Source organism: Heptranchias perlo, chromosome 43 (assembly GCF_035084215.1).
Source record: "Heptranchias perlo isolate sHepPer1 chromosome 43, sHepPer1.hap1, whole genome shotgun sequence".
Classification (NCBI taxonomy): domain Eukaryota; kingdom Metazoa; phylum Chordata; class Chondrichthyes; order Hexanchiformes; family Hexanchidae; genus Heptranchias; species Heptranchias perlo.
In genome coordinates, this window is record NC_090367.1 from 658051 (window position 1) to 680327 (window position 22277).

The window sequence follows — 22277 nt, forward strand, 5'->3', positions numbered from 1 at the left end:
TGTAGAGGGAGCTTTACTCTGTATCTAACCCTGTACCTGCCCTGGGAGTGTTTGATGGGACAGTGTAGAGGGAGCTTTACTCTGTATCTAACCCTGTACCTGCCCTGGGAGTGTTTGATGGGACAGTGTAGAGGGAGCTTTACTCTGTATCTAACCCTGTACCTGCCCTGGGAGTGTTTGATGGGACAGTGTAGAGGGAGCTTTACTCTGTATCTAACCCTGTACCTGCCCTGGGAGTGTTTGATGGGACAGTGTAGAGGGAGCTTTACTCTGTATCTAACCCTGTACCTGCCCTGGGAGTGTTTGATGGGACAGTGTAGAGGGAGCTTTACTCTGTATCTAACCCTGTACCTGCCCTGGGAGTGTTTGATGGGACAGTGTAGAGGGAGCTTTACTCTGGGAGTGTTTGACGGGACATTTCCCCGCGTGTACAAAACCTGTTAATAACGCTGTAAATCGCCCAGACTCCTAACTGCTGGTTTGTTTATTTTGAGGTGGAGGAGTTAGAACTGAGCCCGATCTCTCTGGATTCCAATGTCCCAGAACAGGCCGTCCACGGCACCTACCTCCGTCACTGGCCCTCGATTAAGGCGCAGGGGCTGCGTCGCATGTCTCGCGCACACATCCACCTGGCCCCAGGGCTGCCTGAGGACGGGGGAGTTGTGAGTGGTGAGTTCAGGGGCGGGGGTGAATGGCCGGGGGGGGGGGGCGACTGTTTAAACAACGAGTCCGTTACTGTATCGATGTGTCGGTTACCAGGGGTACGCACTTCTGTCTCCGTGGTTATGGGATGTGCTCAGTATCTGTCAGTATTATGGGATGTGATTAGGGGCTGCAGTAACCCAGCGATGGACCAGGACGGCTCGATTTTGAAGTTGTCTTTCTCTGAAAGTTTGCTGAGTGTGTTTTTTGTGAATGTGCCATGTTGTTGTTGATCCCTCGCCGTTCCCTCAGCCTCAGTGACCTTTCTTGTTCGCACCGTGCAGGTATGAGGAGTAACTGTGATCTGGCCATCTTCATCGACCTGAGGAGAGCACTGAACGGTGAGTTCGGGCAGTGAGTCTCGGTCGTTCCATCAACATTTCCTTGGTTTAAAATCTCTTCGCTGCAGATTTTTCCTCAATTATTTTTGAAATTTATGTTGTTATTTTCAGACAGGATTCCGTTTTACTTCTCCACCAATCAGGTGATTTTAACTCCGGGGAATGAAGAGGGTGTTTTGCCTCCGAAATACTTCCAGAAAGTTCTCCAGTTAAAACCAACCAGTGAGTTTCCAAGGGATAGGGAAACTAATTGGATCGTTAAACAAAGGCGGCCGCCTGGGATATTAGTTCTGTTGTGACAGTAAAATATCCTGTTATGAGTATCGGGGTTACAGGAAAGGGGGGGGGGGGTGCGGGGGGAGTATCGGGGTTACAGGAAAGGGGGGGTGCGGGGGGAGTATCGGGGCTACAGGAAAGGGGGGGCCGGGGGGAGTATCGGGGTTACAGGAAAGGGGGGGTGCGGGGGGAGTATCGGGGCTACAGGAAAGGGGGGGCCGGGGGGAGTATCGGGGTTACAGGAAAGGGGGGGGGGTGCGGGGGGAGTATCGGGGTTACAGGAAAGGGGGGGGTGCGGGGGGAGTATCGGGGTTACAGGAAAGGGGGGGTGCGGGGGGAGTATCGGGGCTACAGGAAAGGGGGGGCCGGGGGGAGTATCGGGGTTACAGGAAAGGGGGAGTATCGGGGTTACAGGAAAGGGGGGGGGGCCGCGGGGGGAGTATCGGGGTTACAGGAAAGGGGGGGGCCGCGGGGGGAGTATCGGGGTTACAGGAAAGGGGGACGTGGGGGGAGTATCGGGGCTACAGGAAAGGGGGAGTATCGGGGTTACAGGAAAGGGGGGGGGGCCGCGGGGGGAGTATCGGGGTTACAGGAAAGGGGGGGGCCGCGGCGAGTATCGCGGTGTGTTAGTGGAGTGGGGTTTGGGGTGTGTAGAATACTCTTGTTCCACAGCTTTGTGTTTTATTTCTCAGGATCTTTGCTCCCCCTTGTGTGACGGCCACTCTCGGGTCAGACGACCGAACTCGATCTTCATGGAGTGATGTTAAATGAATGGGTGGAGAGAGGGCTGTGTGAAATTAGCCCAGCCTCAGTGTGTGATCATTTATAATCCCAGCTGTTAGGGTTTCATGTATTTATTGTGTTTTTTGTTGCAACACTAGAAGCACTGTGATCAATACGGAGCGAGGTTTATAATTTCAGTGGCGAGTGGGTCTGTTGTAGTTTATCTGCGCGGTGCGATTTCTCAGTGAGAATCACTTATTCCACCAATCACACACAGTTTAAGTTTTTTTTAATTGTATCCATTTATCAAAAACATCCCAAACAGGAGATCATTGGTCATCAGCAACTCTTATTTATATTTTAAAAGCCTTTCCTTCAGTTGTACAAATCCTGTGATATTGTGTACATCAGACAGGGGGGGGCGGGCGGGCGTTAACTGTCACCGAGGGACCGAGCCACTTCACCCACTGAGGTCAGACAGTTTTGCAACAAATTTCCTTGGGCAGCAACAGGGGAGCGACTGTCCCTCATACAGCTCAGAGGCGGCCTGGGTCCCAGTCCTGCCCAACTTGGCCTCCCTGTGAACACACCTCTGGGGAAGGGGGGGGGGGGGAAAGAGGAAGAAGAGAGGTGAGAAGGGGAGAGAGGGGAGGGACAGGAAGCCAGATGCAGTGAACTCACGGCAGGCTCAGTACCGTACCAAGCCCTGCACTTCCACTAACAGGTCGACTACCTGCAGGCTGTAGCCCGTTTACCCCTGCAGAAGGCTTCAGCTCAACACTGGTTACCAGCAGGTACTAAATGAGAGGCAATCAGGAGGGGAAACACCCAACACACGGAGCAAACAGAACATTTATCAGTTTAAAAAAAAAGTATAATAATAAACCCACTGGAAACTCAGAGCAAAAACAAACCAGAATCAAGTGACTTATAATTTCAACTTGAAGTCGGGTGGATTGTGAGCGCCACTGTTATCACCTCACGAGCTCTGAAATCGTGTGTGGTGTTCAAAAAACCTACCGTGTGGGAGTCAAACTACCCCCACACACAGTCTCAGCAGGAAAATCACCACCATGATCACTGGGTCCTGGAGCAAATCATCCTGAACCACCGTGATGATGGTCATATAGCGGAACCCCTGACTGCACTGCTGAGCGTCTGAATAATGCCCGATACAGAGGGTCGACGGGAACAGAAAGAACATCGCAGGGTGTAGGGCACGAGATTGGTAGAACGCCCGCTCGCTTTCTCACCCTCCCTGCTCTCTCTGAACGTAGCAGCTCGGGAAGGTGGTGGGGGGGGGGGGAATCTTGCAAGAGTGAAATTTGGGCATCAACTTTCATACGAGGGGGCGGGGCGCTGAGCCTCCGAGTATCGTCAGAGGCACTGGTTCGGGGAGGGGGATAAGAGGCAGTCTGGAGCTCCCACACAGCCACAATCTACTGGCCAACATGTATTTGCTTGTCTGGTGTGCGTTTGGGGCTAAGCATCATGTCCCTGCCCCCGACATTGACCCAAATCTTGCTCTGAAGGCACCTTCCTAACAGGCCACCTAGTGCTGGAAACCAAGACCCAGGTTCAGTCTGGCTCCCGGGTCAGTGAATATTCAGGAAGTTTAAAAATAAAAACTGAGTCGCACTTTCTAGACCATCAGGGAGGGAGATAGTGCACACAGAGAGAGAGAGAGAGAGAGAGATCTAGAAAGTGCAAGCGAGTGAGCACATTGGAGTTAGTGGAAGAGAGAGAGTGCAAGTGAGAGGCAGACACAGACAGAAGAAGGAAGAAACGACTAACGGGAGGTGTGAGATCAGAAGGATGAGAGAGCCTTGCAGCTAAACAGTGTGCGGCATGGACAGGGTCAGACGTACATAAACCAGTAGTGCTTTTTTAAAAAAAACTTATGAAAACTTTGCTGTGTCTCTAAGGCAGGTTCATTTTCTTGCTTCTGGCTATTTAAAGATCCGGGATGAAGTGGAAGGGAATGTGGCAGCAAAGCTGAGTCAGTCAGCTCGCAAACTCATGGGGAGCTTTTTTATTAAATTAAAAAAATTCACGATTGGGACCAGAGGTTCCAAATCCCCGATTCTTTTCCCAGATGCTGATTAGAACAGCTGGCTATCCTACTGAAAGAGAGAGAGAGAGAGAGAAAAAGAGAGAGAGAGATTGAGATCACGAGTGAGCGAGCGTGTCCAGTGGACACTGTACTATCGGATATACAGGGTCCAGTCTGCACCCACGTTCACAGCCGGTTTCCGGATGGTCAGGACTGAGGTCTCTGCGTTATGTTCGAAGTCCAGGCTTGATTCACTTCCATCTGCACACAAAAAGGACAATAAACACCTGGTAAACAGCTGCACACCAAGGATGATAATGTCACATCCAAAAGACGACACCTCCAAAAGTGCAGCATTCCCTCAGTACTGCACTGGAGGAGTGTCGGCCTGGATTGTGGGGCTCGAACCCACGACCTGCTGACTCAGGGGAGAGAGACGCTGAGCCAGGGCTGACATTTAGAAATGCACAGCAGGTTAAGCAGGCATGAGGGATAATGGTCCAAGTGAGACCCTTTCACAATCAGACAGGCCCAAAACCCTGCTGACTCGGGGATTCTAGCACACCGCGTTTCGACCCGGGCGCTGGGACTCGGGGATTCTAGCACACCGCGTTTCGCTCCGCGCGCTCCGACTCGGGGATTCTAGCACACCGCGTTTCGACCCGGGCGCTGGGACTCGGGGATTCTAGCACACCGCGTTTCGCTCCGCGCGCTCCGACTCGGGGATTCCAGCACACCGCGTTTCGACCCGCGCGCTCCGACTCGGGGATTCTAGCACACCGCGTTTCGACCCGGGCGCTGGGACTCGGGGATTCTAGCACACCGCGTTTCGCTCCGCGTGCTCCGACTCGGGGATTCTAGCACACCGCGTTTCGACCCGGGCGCTGGGACTCGGGGATTCTCGCACACCGCGTTTCGACCCGCACGCTCCGACTCGGGGATTCTAGCACACCGCGTTTCGACCCGCGCGCTCCGACTCGGGGATTCTAGCACACCGTGTTTCGACCCGCACGCTCCGACTCGGGGATTCTAGCACACCGCGTTTCGACCCGGGCGCTGGGACTCGGGGATTCTAGCACACCGCGTTTCGACCCGGGCGCTCCGACTCGGGGATTCCAGCACACCGCGTTTCGACCCGGGCGCTCCGACTCGGGGATTCTAGCACACCGCGTTTCGACCCGGGCGCTGGGACTCGGGGATTCTAGCACACCGCGTTTCGACCCGGGCGCTGGGACTCGGGGATTCTAGCACACCGCGTTTCACTCCGCGCGCTCCGACTCGGGGATTCTAGCACACCGCGTTTCACTCCGCGCGCTCCGACTCGGGGATTCGAGCACACCGCGTTTCGACCCGGGCGCTCCGACTCGAGGATTCTAGCACACCGCGTTTCGATCCGCGCGCTCCGACTCGGGGATTCTAGCACACCGCGTTTCGACCCGCACGCTCCGACTCGGGGATTCTAGCACACCGCGTTTCGACCCGCGCGCTCCGACTCGGGGATTCGAGCACACCGCGTTTCGACCCGGGCGCTGGGACTCGGGGATTCTAGCACACCGCGTTTCGACCCGCACGCTCCGACTCGGGGATTCTAGCACACCGCGTTTCGACCCGGGCGCTCCGACTCGAGGATTCTAGCACACCGCGTTTCGACCCGGGCGCTCCGACTCGAGGATTCTAGCACACCGCGTTTCGATCCGCGCGCTCCGACTCGGGGATTCTAGCACACCGCGTTTCGACCCGCACGCTCCGACTCGGGGATTCTAGCACACCGCGTTTCGATCCGCGCGCTCCGACTCGGGGATTCTAGCACACCGCGTTTCGACCCGCACGCTCCGACTCGGGGATTCTAGCACACCGCGTTTCGACCCGGGCGCTGGGACTCGGGGATTCTAGCACACCGCGTTTCGACCCGCACGCTCCGACTCGGGGATTCTAGCACACCGCGTTTCGACCCGGGCGCTGGGACTCGGGGATTCTAGCACACCGCGTTTCGACCCGCGCGCTCCGACTCGGGGATTCTAGCACACCGCGTTTCGACCCGCGCGCTCCGACTCGGGGATTCTAGCACACCGCGTTTCGACCCGCGCGCTCCGACTCGAGGATTCTAGCACACCGCGTTTCGACCCGGGCGCTCCGACTCGGGGATTCCAGCACACCGCGTTTCGACCCGCACGCTCCGACTCGGGGATTCTAGCACACCGCGTTTCGACCCGGGCGCTCCGACTCGAGGATTCTAGCACACCGCGTTTCGACCCGGGCGCTCCGACTCGAGGATTCTAGCACACCGCGTTTCGATCCGCGCGCTCCGACTCGGGGATTCTAGCACACCGCGTTTCGACCCGCACGCTCCGACTCGGGGATTCTAGCACACCGCGTTTCGCTCCGCGCGCTCCGACTCGGGGATTCTAGCACACCGCGTTTCGCTCCGCGCGCTCCGACTCGGGGATTCTAGCACACCGCGTTTCGACCCGGGCGCTGGGACTCGGGGATTCTCGCACACCGCGTTTCGACCCGGGCGCTGGGACTCGGGGATTCTAGCACACCGCGTTTCGCTCCGCGCGCTCCGACTCGGGGATTCTAGCACACCGCGTTTCGACCCGGGCGCTGGGACTCGGGGATTCTCGCACACCGCGTTTCGACCCGGGCGCTCCGACTCGGGGATTCCAGCACACCGCGTTTCGACCCGCACGCTCCGACTCGGGGATTCTAGCACACCGCGTTTCGACCCGCGCGCTCCGACTCGGGGATTCTAGCACACCGCGTTTCGACCCGGGCGCTCCGACTCGGGGATTCTAGCACACCGCGTTTCGACCCGCACGCTCCGACTCGGGGATTCTAGCACACCGCGTTTCGACCCGGGCGCTCCGACTCGGGGATTCTAGCACACCGCGTTTCGACCCGGGCTCTGGGACTCGGGGATTCTCGCACACCGCGTTTCGACCCGCACGCTCCGACTCGGGGATTCTAGCACGCCGCGTTTCGACCCGGGCGCTGGGACTCGGGGATTCTAGCACACCGCGTTTCGACCCGCACGCTCCGACTCGGGGATTCTAGCACACCGCGTTTCGACCCGCACGCTCCGACTCGGGGATTCTCGCACACCGCGTTTCGCTCCGCGCGCTCCGACTCGGGGATTCTCGCACACCGCGTTTCGACCCGGGCGCTCCGACTCGGGGATTCTCGCACACCGCGTTTCGCTCCGCGCGCTCCGACTCGGGGATTCCAGCACACCGCGTTTCGACCCGGGCGCTGGGACTCGGGGATTCTAGCACACCGCGTTTCGCTCCGCGCGCTCCGACTCGGGGATTCTAGCACACCGCGTTTCGACCCGGGCGCTGGGACTCGGGGATTCCAGCACACCGCGTTTCGACCCGGGCGCTCCGACTCGGGGATTCTAGCACACCGCGTTTCGACCCGGACACTGGGACTCGGGGATTCCAGCACACCGCGTTTCGACCCGGGCGCTCCGACTCGGGGATTCTAGCACACCGCGTTTCGACCCGCGCGCTCACTCAGGATTTAGTCACTTTTTTTAAAAGTTTCAGAAGTGAAACTGGACATAAGGCACCGGGTTCCTTACCAGAGAGTTTAATGACAACAGACGAGGGTCTCCTTGCTCCCAGAACCAACACTCTTTCAATCCAAGCAGCAGTATTGTAGTGGCCATTAGGATCGGCAGATCTGAAATAAAATTAAACACGTTAACACAGCTTTACACAGCAGTCTCGCGATGGGCTCGACACAGTCTGGGTGATTAACCTGGAGTCCACACACTGCTTTTGCCAAGAGCGAGCTCGAGCTGGTCGGTCACTCCATGACCCAAAGTTTCACGCTCAGTGGAAGGGTGAAGCAGATTCGCAGCCTCCAGCTACAATGGCAGTAGGAAGACTACAATCGGTGGCAGCACACCAGGGTGAAGTGGGGAGGAGCAGAGTTCTCTCTTCACTATTCAATGGTGCTGGACAGTGTGCGTGGGCCTCTGCTCCAAACAGGTCTGGGCTCAGCTGCAACACTCCCCCATGGGCAGAGCTGCCTCCCCAACACTTACTATCAGACTGATGAAGAACGATCACCTCCAGGGGAGGCTCTCTGTACCTGGGTAACCCCGTCCACCACTGGGGTGCTCTGTGTATCTGTAACTCCATCCCCCACCAAGGGGGGTGCTCAATATCGTCAGAAGAGATGGGAGTGTGTATCGGGAACGAAGCTCTAATCCCCCTGCTGATCTCACCGAGCGGCCGGGGGCACTGACCTGAGCGGCATGTTCTGCTCAGTTCACTTTGGGTAAATATTTCCTGTCCATCACTGTAAAGGATATCAGAATTGGGGAATGGGAAGCTTTTGGGAGCCTGGTTAATGCATCGAGCACTCCCAAGAGCAAAGCACCTTCTACTCCAGCAGGACACAAGTCCCCACCCCTCGGAGAGGTAGCCCCCCTCCCCAGCTGATATTTCTGTACGCCGCACCAGTCAGAGCGAGACTAACGGCAGAGTCAGTTAGCACTCAATTATACACAGGCTTGTGCAGTCAACTTACACTCACTAGGAACAGGTTCAAAACGGTTTCACTCAAGATCCTCACAGCGAGGGAGAGGGGACTCTTCACCAACCCACCCCGCCCCGCCCCCACAAGCACAAATCAGGACATGCTGGGACAGAACGCTGGCCCAGAAACACATGGCCAAGGTGCACCACCCAGCCCCAGGAAATGCTTAAACCCTGGGTAATAATCCAGTAGACAATTACCTGGAGGTAAGGGAATTATTAGCAAAAGTAAACTTCCTGTGAATGTATTCTCTTCTCTTTTCGAAGTTGAAGGTGTGCCCATCGTCCACAAACAGATCCCCGTCAGCGGCATTCTAGAGAGAAAGATCACACATCAGATCCTAGGCAGTGCTATCTTGGAAAGTCTCTCCCGCCCCATCCCAAATCCAGACTGGAGATTATTCTCCCCTCCCCTCCCCCCCCAAGCTGTATTTTTCCAGATGTTCCCCACAGCTGATGTTAAATTTAACAGCCTGCTGCCATGCCAGCCGGGGCTCAGTGGGTCTCGTGCCTCGGATTCAGAAGGTCGTGGGTTCGAGCCCCCACTCTAGATACTTGAGCCCCATAATCCAGGCCTGGACCGTCGGAGGGCCGGTACTGAGGGAGCGCCGCACTGTCGGAGGGCCGGTACTGAGGGAGCGCCGCACTGTCGGAGGGCCGGTACTGAGGGAGCGCCACACTGTCGGAGGGCCGGTACTGAGGGAGCGCCACACTGTCGGAGGGCCGGTACTGAGGGAGCGCCACACTGTCGGAGGGCCGGTACTGAGGGAGCGCCACACTGTCGGAGGGCCGGTACTGAGGGAGCGCCGCACTGTCGGAGGGTCGGTACTGAGGGAGCGCCGCACTGTCGGAGGGTCGGTACTGAGGGAGCGCCGCACTGCCGGAGGTGCCATCTTTCAGATGAGACGTTATTACGAGGCCCCGTCTGCCCCTCTCAGGTGGATGTAAAAGATCCCACGGCCACTATTGGAAGAAGAGCAGGGGGAGTTCTCCCCGGTGTCCTGGGGCCAATATTTATCCCTCAACCAACAACACAGGTGCACCACAGCAGATTTGAAATCCTCAATCCCACTATGGGGGACACAAAGACAAGCAGTAGGAGGGGAAATGTACTGCGGTACCTGTGCATTCAGAGCCACGTAGAGTGTGTACGGATCGCTCTGCATACAGGACGATGATCTCCGGACACGTTCTTTCCGAGGAACGATGGTGCCTCCACGCTGATAGACTGGAATCTGAGAGAGAATCAAGGGGCAGAGGAAGATGTCAATAAAAGGCAAGTGTTGAAGCAGATCTTTGTTGAATAGAGACAGGATCGTGACTGCACAATAAAAGGAATTTTGTGCTGGTCATGGGAAGGCTTGTTAGTACTTTATTTTCAACAGCCAGCATCAAGCACCTAAGTTGGGTTAGATGCAGAGTAAAGCCCCCTCGATTCTACCCAAACTAACTGCCTCCCCCACCCACAGCAAAAACTCTTTCAAAACTCATTTGATTTTTCCTCCTTTTCGGCCCACAGTCCATTTTGAAGGTGGGGGCATGCTCACAGAAACGGTTTTCATTGGCTGGAAGCACTTTAAAGCCCCCCCACCCAAACAAATCTCCAGGTTTGAGAGACTGAGTTAAGTTGTATTTATCAGTGACATTCGATGCATTGGTTTTTTTTCACACCAAGAACGAGAGGCTCCGGCAGATACTCAAACGGTGGGAACTCCCCATCGATTCCCAACACTGCCGTCCCAGTAAAGGGGGTCTTCCCATCGATCCCAAACACTGCCTACCCAGTAAAGGGGGTCTTCCCCTCCATCCCCAACACTGCCGTCCCAGTGAAGTGGGTCTTCCCATTGATCCTCAACACATTGCCATCCCAGTAAAGGGGGTCTTCCCCTCCATCCCCAATACTGCCAGGTCCAGTAAAGGGGGTGGGGTCACATCGATCCCCAACACTGCCAGGTCCCAGTAAAGGGGGTGGGGTCACATCGATCCCAAACACTGCCGGGCCCCAGTAAAGGGGGTCTTCCCATCGATCCCCAACACTGCCGTTCCAGTAAAGGGGGTCTTCCCATCGATCCCCAACACTGCCCACTGCCAGGCCGTGGCCCGAGCAGCCTCACACCGTGGGGTTAACTCCGCCTTCACCCAAGTGCAAAAACACATACAGCATTCCCTTACCGTGCTGATGGTAACGGGCACATACAGCATCTGTGGGCCAGTATACCTCTGGTGGCTGCGTACGTCATACCAGAACTGCCAAAGAATTATAAGGAAACAGTTAGCTCATCTCCACGGGGAGGAAGGGAAGAAAGAAAGTTGCTCGGTACAGAACCTCACCTGCCCTTTCCCTGGCATGTAAACCTGAACTCCTCGAGCATCTTGTTCAGTCACCGGGCGAATCAGCAGCGCATTACCTAGAACAAAAAAAAGATTTCAATCATCTTTCCCCTGAGACACAGAACACCGTCTGACAAAAGTTCAGGGCCAAACATCTCGCTTCTGTCAAAGACTAAAAAATAAATTTCATTTTTTTTCTTTGACGGCCACAGGAAGATGTGAAAGAAAGAACAAACTTGCATTAATAAATCACCTATAATCGAGGTGTTTCAGATGATTAAAAGGATTCGATAGGACAGACAGGGAGAAACTATTTCCTCTGGTGGGGGGAGTCCAGAACAAGGGGGCAGAACCTTAAAATTAGAGCCAGGCCGTTCAGGGGTGATGTCAGGAAGCACTTCTTCACACAAAGGGGAGTGGGAATCTGGAACTCTCTCCCCCCAAAAAAGCTGTTGATGCTGGGGGTCAATTCTGAGATTGGTAGATTTTTGTTGGGTGAGGGGTATCGAGGGTTATGGAGCCAAGGTGGGTAGATGGAGTTAAGATACAGATCAGCCATGATCTCATTGAATGACTGAATAGGCAGAAGGGGCTGAAGGGCCTCCTCCTGTTTTTAGGGGAAGGAAGGAAGGGGGAAAAAGAGAGAGAGAGAGAGAGAGAGAGAGATTAGTTGGAGGTGTCACTCACCAAGCATGTATTGCTCATCCAGGCTAAATGTATCGACATCACCAGGGAATTCCACCCACATTGGCCTGGAGAGAAAATAAATCAATCAATTTGGTCAGTTACACGTTGCAACTTTCTTCTAGACTGACCAACTTTTTTCAGCCAACATGAAGGTTAAAAGAACCTCAGGACGTCCCAAAGGGCTTCACAGCCAATGAAGCACTTATTCTGGTCACTGTTGGAGCGTAGGAAGCGGGTTGGGCTCTGGGTAAAAAGGGGTCAACGTCCCCGCCATACCCGCAGAGCCCAGAGAGAGAGGGCAGCCCATTGCAAATTGAAGTTACAGGACACGGGATATCACCAGAAATTCAGGTAAAACACTGGAACAGAGAGAAACCCAAGCGATTTACTGAGATTTGAGGTGAACGTCCATTTATAACAAGCTGCGTGCAAATCTTTACAGCAGCATTCCTGTGTGGTTCAATTCAAACGGTCACGTGCTAACGTGCTGCGGGAGGTACATGGTATTTTGACAGGCACATCCCCTCTACACCAAAAGGCACAATTCATCATATGAACCAGCACACACTGACATTTGCTAGGGCGGGGCGTTGAGTGACGACACGTTACATTACCTCATGACGGGCTCTCCTGTCCTGTAAGCCCGGTAGAAGAACGTGTACCAGAAGGGCAGCAGAGTGTAACGCTCCCGGATGACCGTGCGGATCAGCTGTTTGTTCTCCTCCCCGAAGAGCCAGGGCTCCCGCCGCGGGGTGTCCAGGTGAGCGTGGGCTCGGAAGAAGGGCTGGTAGGCTCCGGCCTGGTACCAGCGCACCAGGAGCTCGGGGCTGGGGTGCTTGAAGAAACCGCCAACGTCCGCTGCAAAGTAGGGAGGACACGTTCAGGGCAACATCCGGGTACAAGCTCTCTAAAAGGAAGGAGCTTCTACACCCAATCCCCACCCAGACCATCGCAGAGAGAAGAATTACATCGAATGTACAGCACAGAAACAGGCCATTCGGCCCAACTGGTCTATGCCGGCATTTATGCTTCACGAGCCTCCTCCCTCCTTCCTTCATCTCACCCCATCAGCATATCCTTCTATTCCTTTCTCCCTCATGTGTTTATCGAGCTTCCCCTTAAATCCATCTACACTATTCCCCTCAACTACTCCATGTGGGAGTGAGTTCCACATTCTCACCACTCTCTGGGTAAAGAAGTTTCTCCTGAATTCCCTATTGGATTTATTAGTGACTATCTTATATTTATGACCCCTAGTTCTGGTCTCCCCCACAAGTGGAAACACCTTCTCTACGTCTCCCCTATCGAACCTCTTCACTATTTTAAAGACCTCTATCAGGTCACCCCTCAGCCTTCTCTTTTCTGGAGAAAAGAGCCCCAGCCTGTTCAATCTTTCCTGATAGTTATAACCTCAGTTGTGGTAGGAGATTCCCTACATGCAGCAACAACACCCCCCACCCACTAACCAGACAGCCAACACACAACTCACTCCCAAGCCCGTTGACGCTGCTCTGGAGTTGGCCCCAGGGAGTTGCGTGCGGGTTGAGTGGGGTAACACCTGCTCTGAGGGCAGAGACACTCAGTCACCAGCGCACTGCTGAGATCGCGAAGCCAGCATGGAGAGGAATACGGCTGTGAGCCTCCACCACCCGGAGAAAGACCGGGTGGAACTCTACAGGTTGGTAAACACGCTGACTGGCGAGTCGTCGAGGCACCGGGAATCTCCAGTTTCGATCCTCGGTCAGTGCCGAGTTAGCCGGGGTGGTGCCAAAAATCGACCTCAGCTGGGGTGGGGGAGGCAGAGGCGGGGAACAGGCAGGCGGTCTGAACATCTCATCTATCGGACTGCACCGGCACAGTGCACAGTGCAGCAGGGAATAGCGAACCAGAGGGCCAGTCTAGATCAGGAGTTCAAAGTCTGGTGTGGGGCTCAACACCCTCCCTCCCTCCCTCCCCCACCCCCACCCCAAGCCCACAAACGAACCTCCAGTGTTGCAAAAAACCTAACCTCCGCAGAAGGAGACGCCAGCCAGCCCCAGAGACAAACACATGGGCAGCGACACCTTCAGATGGTCCCACTCGGCAGAGTTATCACCCGTCCACACTGCCCCTGGAGACAAACAACAGGGAGGAATCAGAACATTCAGGGAAATAATTCAGCTCTTGTGATAAATGTAAGCTGGCTACATCTTTGCTCATTGCAGGAGACAGCGGCAACATGGGACGGGAACGAGGGGCGATACTAACGTTACACACATGGATCGTAACCTCCAACCCCTCCATGTTACAGCACTCTGCCACCATACAGACCGTTATGAGTTCACTCTCCTTTCCCTCCTCGCCCCCCGAATCGGTTTGTGTTGATCAAGGCGAAGGATGTCTATCCCGGAGAATGCAACGTCCTGGGTTCCCGGTGTTGAGATCAAGCACTTGCGGTCACACTGAATGAACTCCCATTTACACAGTGCCTTCCACCACCTCAGGACGTCCCAAAGGGTTTCATAGCCAATGAAGTACTTTTTGTGAAGTGTAGTCACTGTTGTAATGTATGAAACACGACAGCCAATTTGCGCACAGCAAGATCCCACAAACAGCAATGTGATAATGACCAGGTAATCTATATTTTTCTTTTTAAAAAGTGATGTTGTTTGAGGGATAAATATTGGCCCCAGGACACCGGGGAGAACTCCCCCTGCTCTTCTTCCAATAGTGGCCGTGGGATCTTTTACGTCCACCCGAGAGGGCAGACGGGGCCTCGGTTTAACGTCTCATCCGAAAGACGGCACCTCCGACAGTGCAGCACTCCGATTACTAGCATTGGGAGTGTCGGCCAGGATTTTGTGCTCAAGTCTCTGGAGTGGGGCTCGAACCCATGACTTTCTGACTCTGAGGTGAGCGTGCTACCCACGGAGCCACGGCTGACATACGGAGTACAGCTAGATCCTCAGTCAAGCTCCCTTTCTACTGGTCCAATATACCTCAACTCAAAGTTCCAGCTTCAATTTAAATCTGAGATAGATAGCTTTCTGCCAACCAAAAGTATTAAGGGATATGGGCCAAAGGCTAGATCACAGATCAGCCATGATCTTACCAAATGGCGGAGCAGGCACGAGGGGCTGAATGGCCTACACCTGTTCCTATGTTCCAGTGAACACCCCCTACTCCACTGATAGAGCTTTCTTCCTCTGCCACACCAGCCTTCCTTACGACATCAGAGTGAGATTGTGGTGACGTTTGGTCTGTGCCCAGGAGTGAAGTACGACTGCCCGAATTCACTTGTGTTAGCACCTCCTGACTTTCATCCAGTCAGCTGGAGTTGGGCATTCGACCCAGGTCCCACAGAAGATAGCGCCTCCTCTCCCTCAGCGCACGTCAGCCTTAATCTGGCTAGTATGGAAACGCATTTCACAAGAGTAGACCCGTACTCTGCGAGGAAACAAGAAGCACAGCCGCTTACCGTAACGCTGGGATCCAGCGAAAAATCCCCTGGCGAGGACAAAGGGCCTCTCTGTGCCCCCGGACCGCTGTATCTGACCATCAGCCGTAGCCATTTGCTGCAAAACAAACAGAGGTAAAAGGTATCATTCCTGGGCAGAAGCCCACCAGTTATTACTATTCTGTAATTTGAACATAGGAGACCATTCAGCCCCTCGAGCCTGTTCCATCATTCGATCAGATCATGGCTGCATCCCAACTCCATAATCCTCAATACCCTTACCCAACTAATATCCATCAATCTCAGTCTTGAAAGCTCCAACTGACCCCCAGCATCTACAAGCATTTTATTTTTTCCGGGGTGGGGGGGGAAAAAGGAGTTCCAGATTTCCACTACCCTTTGTGTGAAGAAGTGCTTCCTAAATAGCCTAGCTGTAATTTTATTATGTCCCCTCGTTCTTGATTCCCCCACCAGAGGAAATAATCTCTTTCTATCTACTTTATCAAATCTTTTTAATATTTTAAACACCTCGATCAGAAAACCCTTCCATACTCGAGGGAATACAAGCCTAGTCTATGCAATCTGTCCTCATAATTTAACCCTTTCAGCCACCTTATCATTCTGGTGAATCTGCAGTACACCCCCTCCAAGGCCAATATATCCTTCCTGAGGTGCGGGGCCCAGGACTGAACGTAATACTCTAGAAGTGGTCTGTCCAAGGCTCTGTACAACTGAAGCATGACTTCCTTCCTAATGGTGAAGGTGCTCTCCCAGTGCTGTTAGGTGGGCAGTTCCAGGATCTTGACCCAGCAACACAGATGGAACTGCAAAATATATCCAAATCGGGATGGTGTGTTTGGGGGGAGAAAACTTGATGGTGATGTTGTCCCCATGTGCCTGCTGCCCTTGTCCTTGTAGGTGGTAAAGGTCAAGGGTTTGGGAGGTGCTGTTGAAGAAGCCTTGGCGAGTTGCTGCAGTGCATCCTGTGGATGGTACACACTGCAGCCACAGTGCACTGGTGGTGAAGGGAGTGAATGTTTAGGGTGGTGGATGGGGTGCCAATCAAGCAGGCTGCTTTGCCCTGGATGGTGTCGAGCTTCTTGAGTGTTGTTGAAGCTGCACTCATCCAGGCAAGTGGAGAGTATTCCATCACACTCCTGACTTGTGCCTTGTAGATGGTGGAAAGGCTTTGGGGAGTCAGGAGGTGAGTCACTCGCCGCAGAATACCCGGCCTCTGACCTGCTCTGGTAGCCACAGTATTTATGTGGCTGGTCCTGTTGAGTTTCTGGATAGGTAAAATATTCCAGGAATGTGTACAAAACAAAAACATCAATCACCCGCTCCCTTTTGGGAACAGCATCCCACAAGGCTTGTTCAGCAGGTATTTCTCCTCCCCCCACCCCCCAAAACTCGGCTCGTCACCCAGTACTCACCACGTAGAATGCGTAAAGGTTGTGTACGTCCCTGTGTTCCCAGCCACCGAAGTGGACAGCGTCCTTGTGCATGGTGACCTCTGGCCCGTTGAACACGGAGGGCTCGTTCATATCATTCCACGTGTAGAGATTGTCCATGGACCCCTTGGGCACGGGAGGCAAAAAAAAAACACACGGAGATTACCAGGCGGTTTGGACACTTCTCAAAGCAGACTGTAACATTCTGACTGAAGAGATATCCCAGAATCTGACAGCACAGCTGGAGGCCATTCGGCCCACAATGCCCGTGCCAGCTCTTTGAAAGAGCTGCCAATTAGTCCCACTCTTTCCCCATAGCCCTGCAAATTTTTTTCCTTTCACTAAGTAATTTGATAATCAAATTGAGAGGCGTGCACGCATGCAGTCTGTTAGTTTGAGAATTCTGTAACTAGGAATTCTTTTCCACAGGTCAAATTAATTTCACAGCCAGCTAGTGAAAAGTCACAGATTCCTTTTACCCATTGGTCTCGCCCAGATTCAGTCTCAGGTCCCAGCAGTGAAAGGGCAGTGTGCTGACTTCACTACACTGGTCATTACCTAAAACCCACTCGAGTAATGCTACATGCTTTTCACTGACCTCATACTGATCGTAGGCAAACATGCTGGCCCACCAAGATCGCATCTCTGGATTAGTGAAGTCGGGATAGCCAGCGGAGCCTAGGATAAGTAAACAATCATTGAGCTGGTGGGATGAACTAATTCACTGCACACTTGTCATCATGTATCTACACCATTTGCAAACCAACGGGACTTAAATCAGAGCCCATCTAGTCCCCGACAACTCTCCTGGGATTGCCGGCGTCAAAATAGTTACGGGTGAGGAGCTGGAGGGTGGGGGTGTCTAAGGCTCAGCACTCAGCATGTCCAGCTATTACCGACCAAACAGAATGCTCAACAATATAACCGAGAGAAAGTCATATGTTTAGACTGTTTAGTTCCCTGGTCAGATCACATTTCAAGTTCAAGTCACCGAGAATGATATCGGGGCTAAAAAGGGTCAGGTTGCAGAGACTGGGCTTGTGTTCCCTCGAGTGTAGAAGATTAAGGGGTGATCTAATCTAGGTGTTTACAATGATTAAAGGATTTGATAGAGAGGAAGCTGTTTCCTCTGGTGGGGGGGGGGGGGGGGGGGGGAGTCCAGAACAAGGGGGGTGGGGCAGAGCCTTAAAATTAGAGCCGGGCCGTTCAGGGGTGATGTCAGGAAGCACTTCTTCACACAAAGGGGAGTGGAAATCTGGAACTCTCTCCCCCCAAAAATACTGTTGAGGCTGGGGGTCAATTGGAGCTTTCAAAATGGACACTGATGAATTTTTGTTGGGTGAGGGGATGAAGGGTTACGGAACCAAGGTGGGTAAATGGGGTTAAGATACAGATCAGCCATGATCTGATTGAATGGCGGAACAGGCTCGAGGAGCTGAATGGCCTCCTCCTGCTCCTATGCTCTTAGATGTAGGGAAGTGGTGCAGGGAAGAGCCGAGATACTGATTCCCAGCCTCCGAGGACCGAGTGATCAGGAAAGACTGGAGAAAGTTGAATAGGCCGAGGGTTAAGAGGAATCATCAGGAGGTATGCAAGATGTAGTATGAAATGGTATAGAAAAGGTTACCGTGAATTCACAATTACCTGGCCAGCACCAGCCTTCGTAGTCACTGCCATCCTTTGTCTTAATGTAGAAGTTTCTGGACTGTATTGCGTTGTGAATCCTGTAGCCACTGTCGATCTTAATGTGGGGATCGACTATACTGACCATCTAGAGGGGTGATGCGGAGTTAGGGAATCTATACGCACTGAAGCTTTCTAAAGAAAATTTGTAATTCATTTCCCACCCCCCACTTTGTTCGGTTACCTTCCGCTTCTTGGAGTCCAGGTTTTGTAGCATGTCCTTGGGATTTGGGAATTTGTTGGAATCCCAAGTGAAGTACCGCTTCCCGTCCGTGTGCTCGATGTCCAGCCAGATGACGTCGTAGGGAATGTCGTGCTCGTCGAAGCCGGCGTCCACGTTCCGCACATCCTCCTCGTCGTTGTAATTCCAACGGCACTGGTGGTAGGCGATGGCAAACAGCGGCGGGAGAGCCTGCGTGCCTGAGGTGGGGAAAGGCACAGTAACGGCAATCATGAGCTCAGCCACTGGGATTCACCCATCTCTGACAAGAGTCCGGGTCTTATAGAGTCTTACAGAACAGGAGGAGGCCATTGGGCCCATCGTGCCCGTGGCGTGAGTCAGCAGACACTCCACTTGAATCAAGCTATTAGCTGGACAATCTAATATATAGCAAGATAAACTAAATGGTACAATTTTAGAGGGGGTGCAGGAAAAGAAAGATCTGGGGATTCACACACACATCTTTGACGATGGCGGTACAAGGAGACATGGCTGTAAAAAATGCATCCTGGGCTTTATTAATAGAGGCATTTAATACAAAAGCAAGGAAGTTATGCTAAACCTTTATAAAACACTGGTTAGACTCCAGCTGGAGCATTGTGACCAATTCTGGGCACCTTAGGAAGGATGTCAAGGCCTTAGAGAGGGTGCAGAGGAGATTTACTAGAATGGTCCCAGGGATGAGGGACTTCAGTTATGTGGAGAGACTGGAGAAGCTGGGACTGTTAACCTTAAAGCAGAGAAGGTTAAGGGGAGATTTAATCGAAGTGTTCAAAATTGAGGGGATTTGAAAGAGCAGATACGGAGAAACTGTTTCCAGTGGCAGGAGGGTCGGTAACCAGAGGACACAGATTTAAGATAATTGGTGAAAGAACCAGAGGGGAGATGAGGAGAATTTTTTTATGCAGTGAGTTATGATGATCTGGAATTCACTGCCTGAAAGGGCGGTGGAAGCAGATTCAATAATAACTTTCAAAAGGGAATTGGAGAAATACTTGAAGGGGAAAAATCTGCAGGGCAATGGGGAAAGAGCAGGGGCGGGTGGGGGTGGGACTAATGGGATAGCTCTTTCAAAGAGCCGGCACAGGCACGATGGGCCGAATGGCCTCCTTCTGTGCTGCATCATTCTACGAATCTCAGAAATACATTGTTGGTGCTAACAAAAAGGCTCACCGTCTGATACAGGAGGTGAGGAAGCCACACTGGGTTTGAGTCCCAGCACCTATTTCCTCTGGTGGGGAGAGTCCAGAACAAGAGGGCAAAATCTTAAAATTAGAGTGAGGTCGTTCAGGGGTGATGTCAGGAAGCACAATGGCCTCCTCCTGTACTGTACCTATTATAATACAAAGGGGAGTGGAAATCTGGAACTCTCTTCCCCCAAAAGGTCGTGGATAATCAAAATTTTCAAGACCGAGATTGATAGATTTTTGTTGGGTAAGGGTATCGAGGGATATGGAGTAGAGGTACAGATCAGCCATAATCTAACTGAATGGTGGAACTGGTTCGAGGGGCTGAATGGCCTCCTCCTGTCCCTGCGGCACTGTGACTGATGCAGAGAATCTGTCACTTGTATAAAAGACCGTTTAAAAGCTCGGGTAATTTAAAGTGCTTCCCTGACTGAGGCAGCAAGCAAATGACTAACCACTGAGCCTCCATCTTGCCTCTCGTACAGTATCTGGGAGGACTCGCCCTCCCAACATCCCTCTGTGGAGCTACACCTCACATCTGCATTGAAACCACCCCCAAAACACACAGGCAGCCCACCAGAAACCAGGAAATGGTCACGGCGGTGAACTAGTGGTACAAAAAGAAAGCCCACTGGTAAACTGGAATATGAAATACTCATCGTTAACAACTGTGTGTCAGTAATGCACCCTCAATATAAAAATGCTGTTCTCCACTCCCCTTTGCCCTTTCCCCTCCCGGTCTATTTCAGGCGTTATGGTAGGGTCAGGATTCCCGTCTTTGCAGCAAACTCCCGTGTACATACCCGTAAGTGAAGTGTACTGCCTGAAGACGTCAAACGGAGACGGACCGAGGAGCACGAAGACATCGATGATTCCGCTCTCCGAAATCCAACGGACATCGGTCTGAGGAATTTCATTCGCCCCCTGCATGTAATCCAGCATCTTTCCAAACAAGGTCTGCAAAGAGATTGTGTTCAGTTAGTTCACGCTGACCCAAAACCGCACATCACACCTATAACTAGCTCTAGTTCTAACCTCGGCAGTTTGGGGGGGGGGGGAATTCTTTCTGCAGCATCCCTTCTTCCCCCCCACAACCAAAAGTTCTTTACTTAAAACCTTGCACGGTTCAAACTCGGGAAGCCTCGCCACCCTCTGAAATTTCCACTGTTAAGGATTCTAAGTCACTTGTAAACATAAGCACATTTGTACAAGTATATTTGTATTATATTGGAGCCAATCGGCAGATCGGTCAGGATAAGGCTGCACACCATAGGGAGTCATTCAAGAAGCGATATTCTCAGATCCACCATCTCCAGTGACCTCAAACTCCTTCAAAAACTGCCTCTTCAGACACTCACAACAAACACTTCTTTGACTCTTAACTCTCATTCAGGAGTGATGTCAGGAAGCACTTTTTCACAAAGGGTAGTGGAAATGTGGAATTTTCGCTCCCAAAAAGGGTGGGGGACAATTGGAGCTTTTAAGACTGAGATCGATAGATATTTGTTGGGTAAGAGTGTCAAGGGATATGGAGCAAAGGCGGGTAATTGGAGTTGAGGTACAGATTGGTGGAACAGGCTCGAGGGAATCAATGGCCGCCTCCTGTTCCTATGTTGCTAAGAAGCCCCAGGTGTGTTCAGTACTGCTCCCCACTACGGGGCAGCTCTCCAGCACCTTTATCCTTGGGAGGATAAACGAAAGCTAGTCTGATAGGTGAGAAAACACTCACCTCCGGCCTCAGACCCTGCGACCTCTCCCTTTTATTTAAACTTTCAGAGCTCCCATGAACTTCCTTTCCTCGATCACCTTAATCTCCAAATGCACAGTCCTCCACATTCTGTGTGCTCCCCATGTAGTCACTGTGTCAACTTAATATAGAGTCTCCTGCACCGACCTCTTTCGTTCCTGTGGCCCCAATACCGTGCAATTTAAATCTCCCTTCCTCGTTCAATCTACAGACTTCTATTCCACTCTTCTAGTGTCCTGCGCTATGGGCCGTGGTCCTTCACCAGGGCTTCACAATTTAAAAGATATATTGGAACCAGGATGTCGAAATATTGGGGAACAAACACCCGATTTACACACCAAGTTTAGAAGGGTCGGTGTCTGTGAGGTGGGAGGGGTTACCCACCTTGCCTGCCGTATTGGAGCTAATGTCGACCCAAGTCTCCGCAGCATTGAGCCAAAAGATTCCCAGGGTCCTGCGGACGTTGTGCGCTAGCATAACAGGAATAGCCCCGTATAGCGCCATGGGATTAAATATCTCATACTGGAACACGTCGAGGTTATACAGACGGTACGGGTCTCCGCCACTGAGGAAGTAAAAGGACATCAAGTTATAATTACTCACTCACAGCGTCTAAAACCTGCCCCCCCCACCCCACCCTTAATAATATGTCTCCAAGCACAAGGTCAGCTGCAGCTGCGAGCTGCCACCCACAAAACCCTCGTATACACGAGGTTCCTGATCACATTGAGAGTACTGCCAGGGAGAGACTAGATGGTGATCCCACAGGCAGAGACAGACAGACAGACAGACTTACATTCTGTAACACCTTTCACGATGTCCCAAAGCGCTTTACAGCCAATTAAGTACTTTTAAAGTGTAGACACTGTTGTAATGTAGGAAACGCGGCAGCCAAT

The 22277-nt window shown here is 52.8% G+C and overlaps 2 protein-coding genes across 3 annotated transcripts in view; one reads left to right on the forward strand and one right to left on the reverse strand.

Moving 5' to 3' along the window:
• The first annotated feature begins 346 nt into the window (after window positions 1-346).
• On the forward strand, window positions 347-2239 carry trpt1 (tRNA phosphotransferase 1). The gene is made up of 4 exons (XM_067975506.1): window positions 347-669; window positions 987-1043; window positions 1155-1265; window positions 2012-2239. The coding sequence occupies exons 1-4, from the start codon at window positions 609-611 to the stop codon at window positions 2032-2034; spliced, it is 252 nt and encodes an 83-aa protein (XP_067831607.1). The 5' UTR covers window positions 347-608; the 3' UTR covers window positions 2035-2239.
• Window positions 2240-2314: 75 nt separating this feature from the next.
• LOC137306341 (neutral alpha-glucosidase AB-like) overlaps window positions 2315-22277 on the reverse strand; it is a 42409-nt gene continuing 22446 nt past the window's right edge. For both annotated transcript variants that reach the window (XM_067975490.1, XM_067975489.1), the window contains 16 exons: window positions 21766-21946; window positions 20438-20591; window positions 18412-18647; window positions 18189-18315; window positions 17143-17222; window positions 16527-16670; window positions 15115-15211; window positions 13666-13767; window positions 12272-12515; window positions 11658-11722; window positions 10971-11047; window positions 10812-10886; window positions 9761-9874; window positions 8841-8953; window positions 7676-7776; window positions 2315-4356 (listed from right to left, as the gene is read on the reverse strand). In XM_067975490.1, the coding sequence (XP_067831591.1) occupies window positions 4247-4356; window positions 7676-7776; window positions 8841-8953; window positions 9761-9874; window positions 10812-10886; window positions 10971-11047; window positions 11658-11722; window positions 12272-12515; window positions 13666-13767; window positions 15115-15211; window positions 16527-16670; window positions 17143-17222; window positions 18189-18315; window positions 18412-18647; window positions 20438-20591; window positions 21766-21946 (2020 nt within the window). In that variant the 3' untranslated portion in view covers window positions 2315-4246. The remainder of the gene's footprint in view (window positions 4357-7675; window positions 7777-8840; window positions 8954-9760; window positions 9875-10811; window positions 10887-10970; window positions 11048-11657; window positions 11723-12271; window positions 12516-13665; window positions 13768-15114; window positions 15212-16526; window positions 16671-17142; window positions 17223-18188; window positions 18316-18411; window positions 18648-20437; window positions 20592-21765; window positions 21947-22277) is intronic.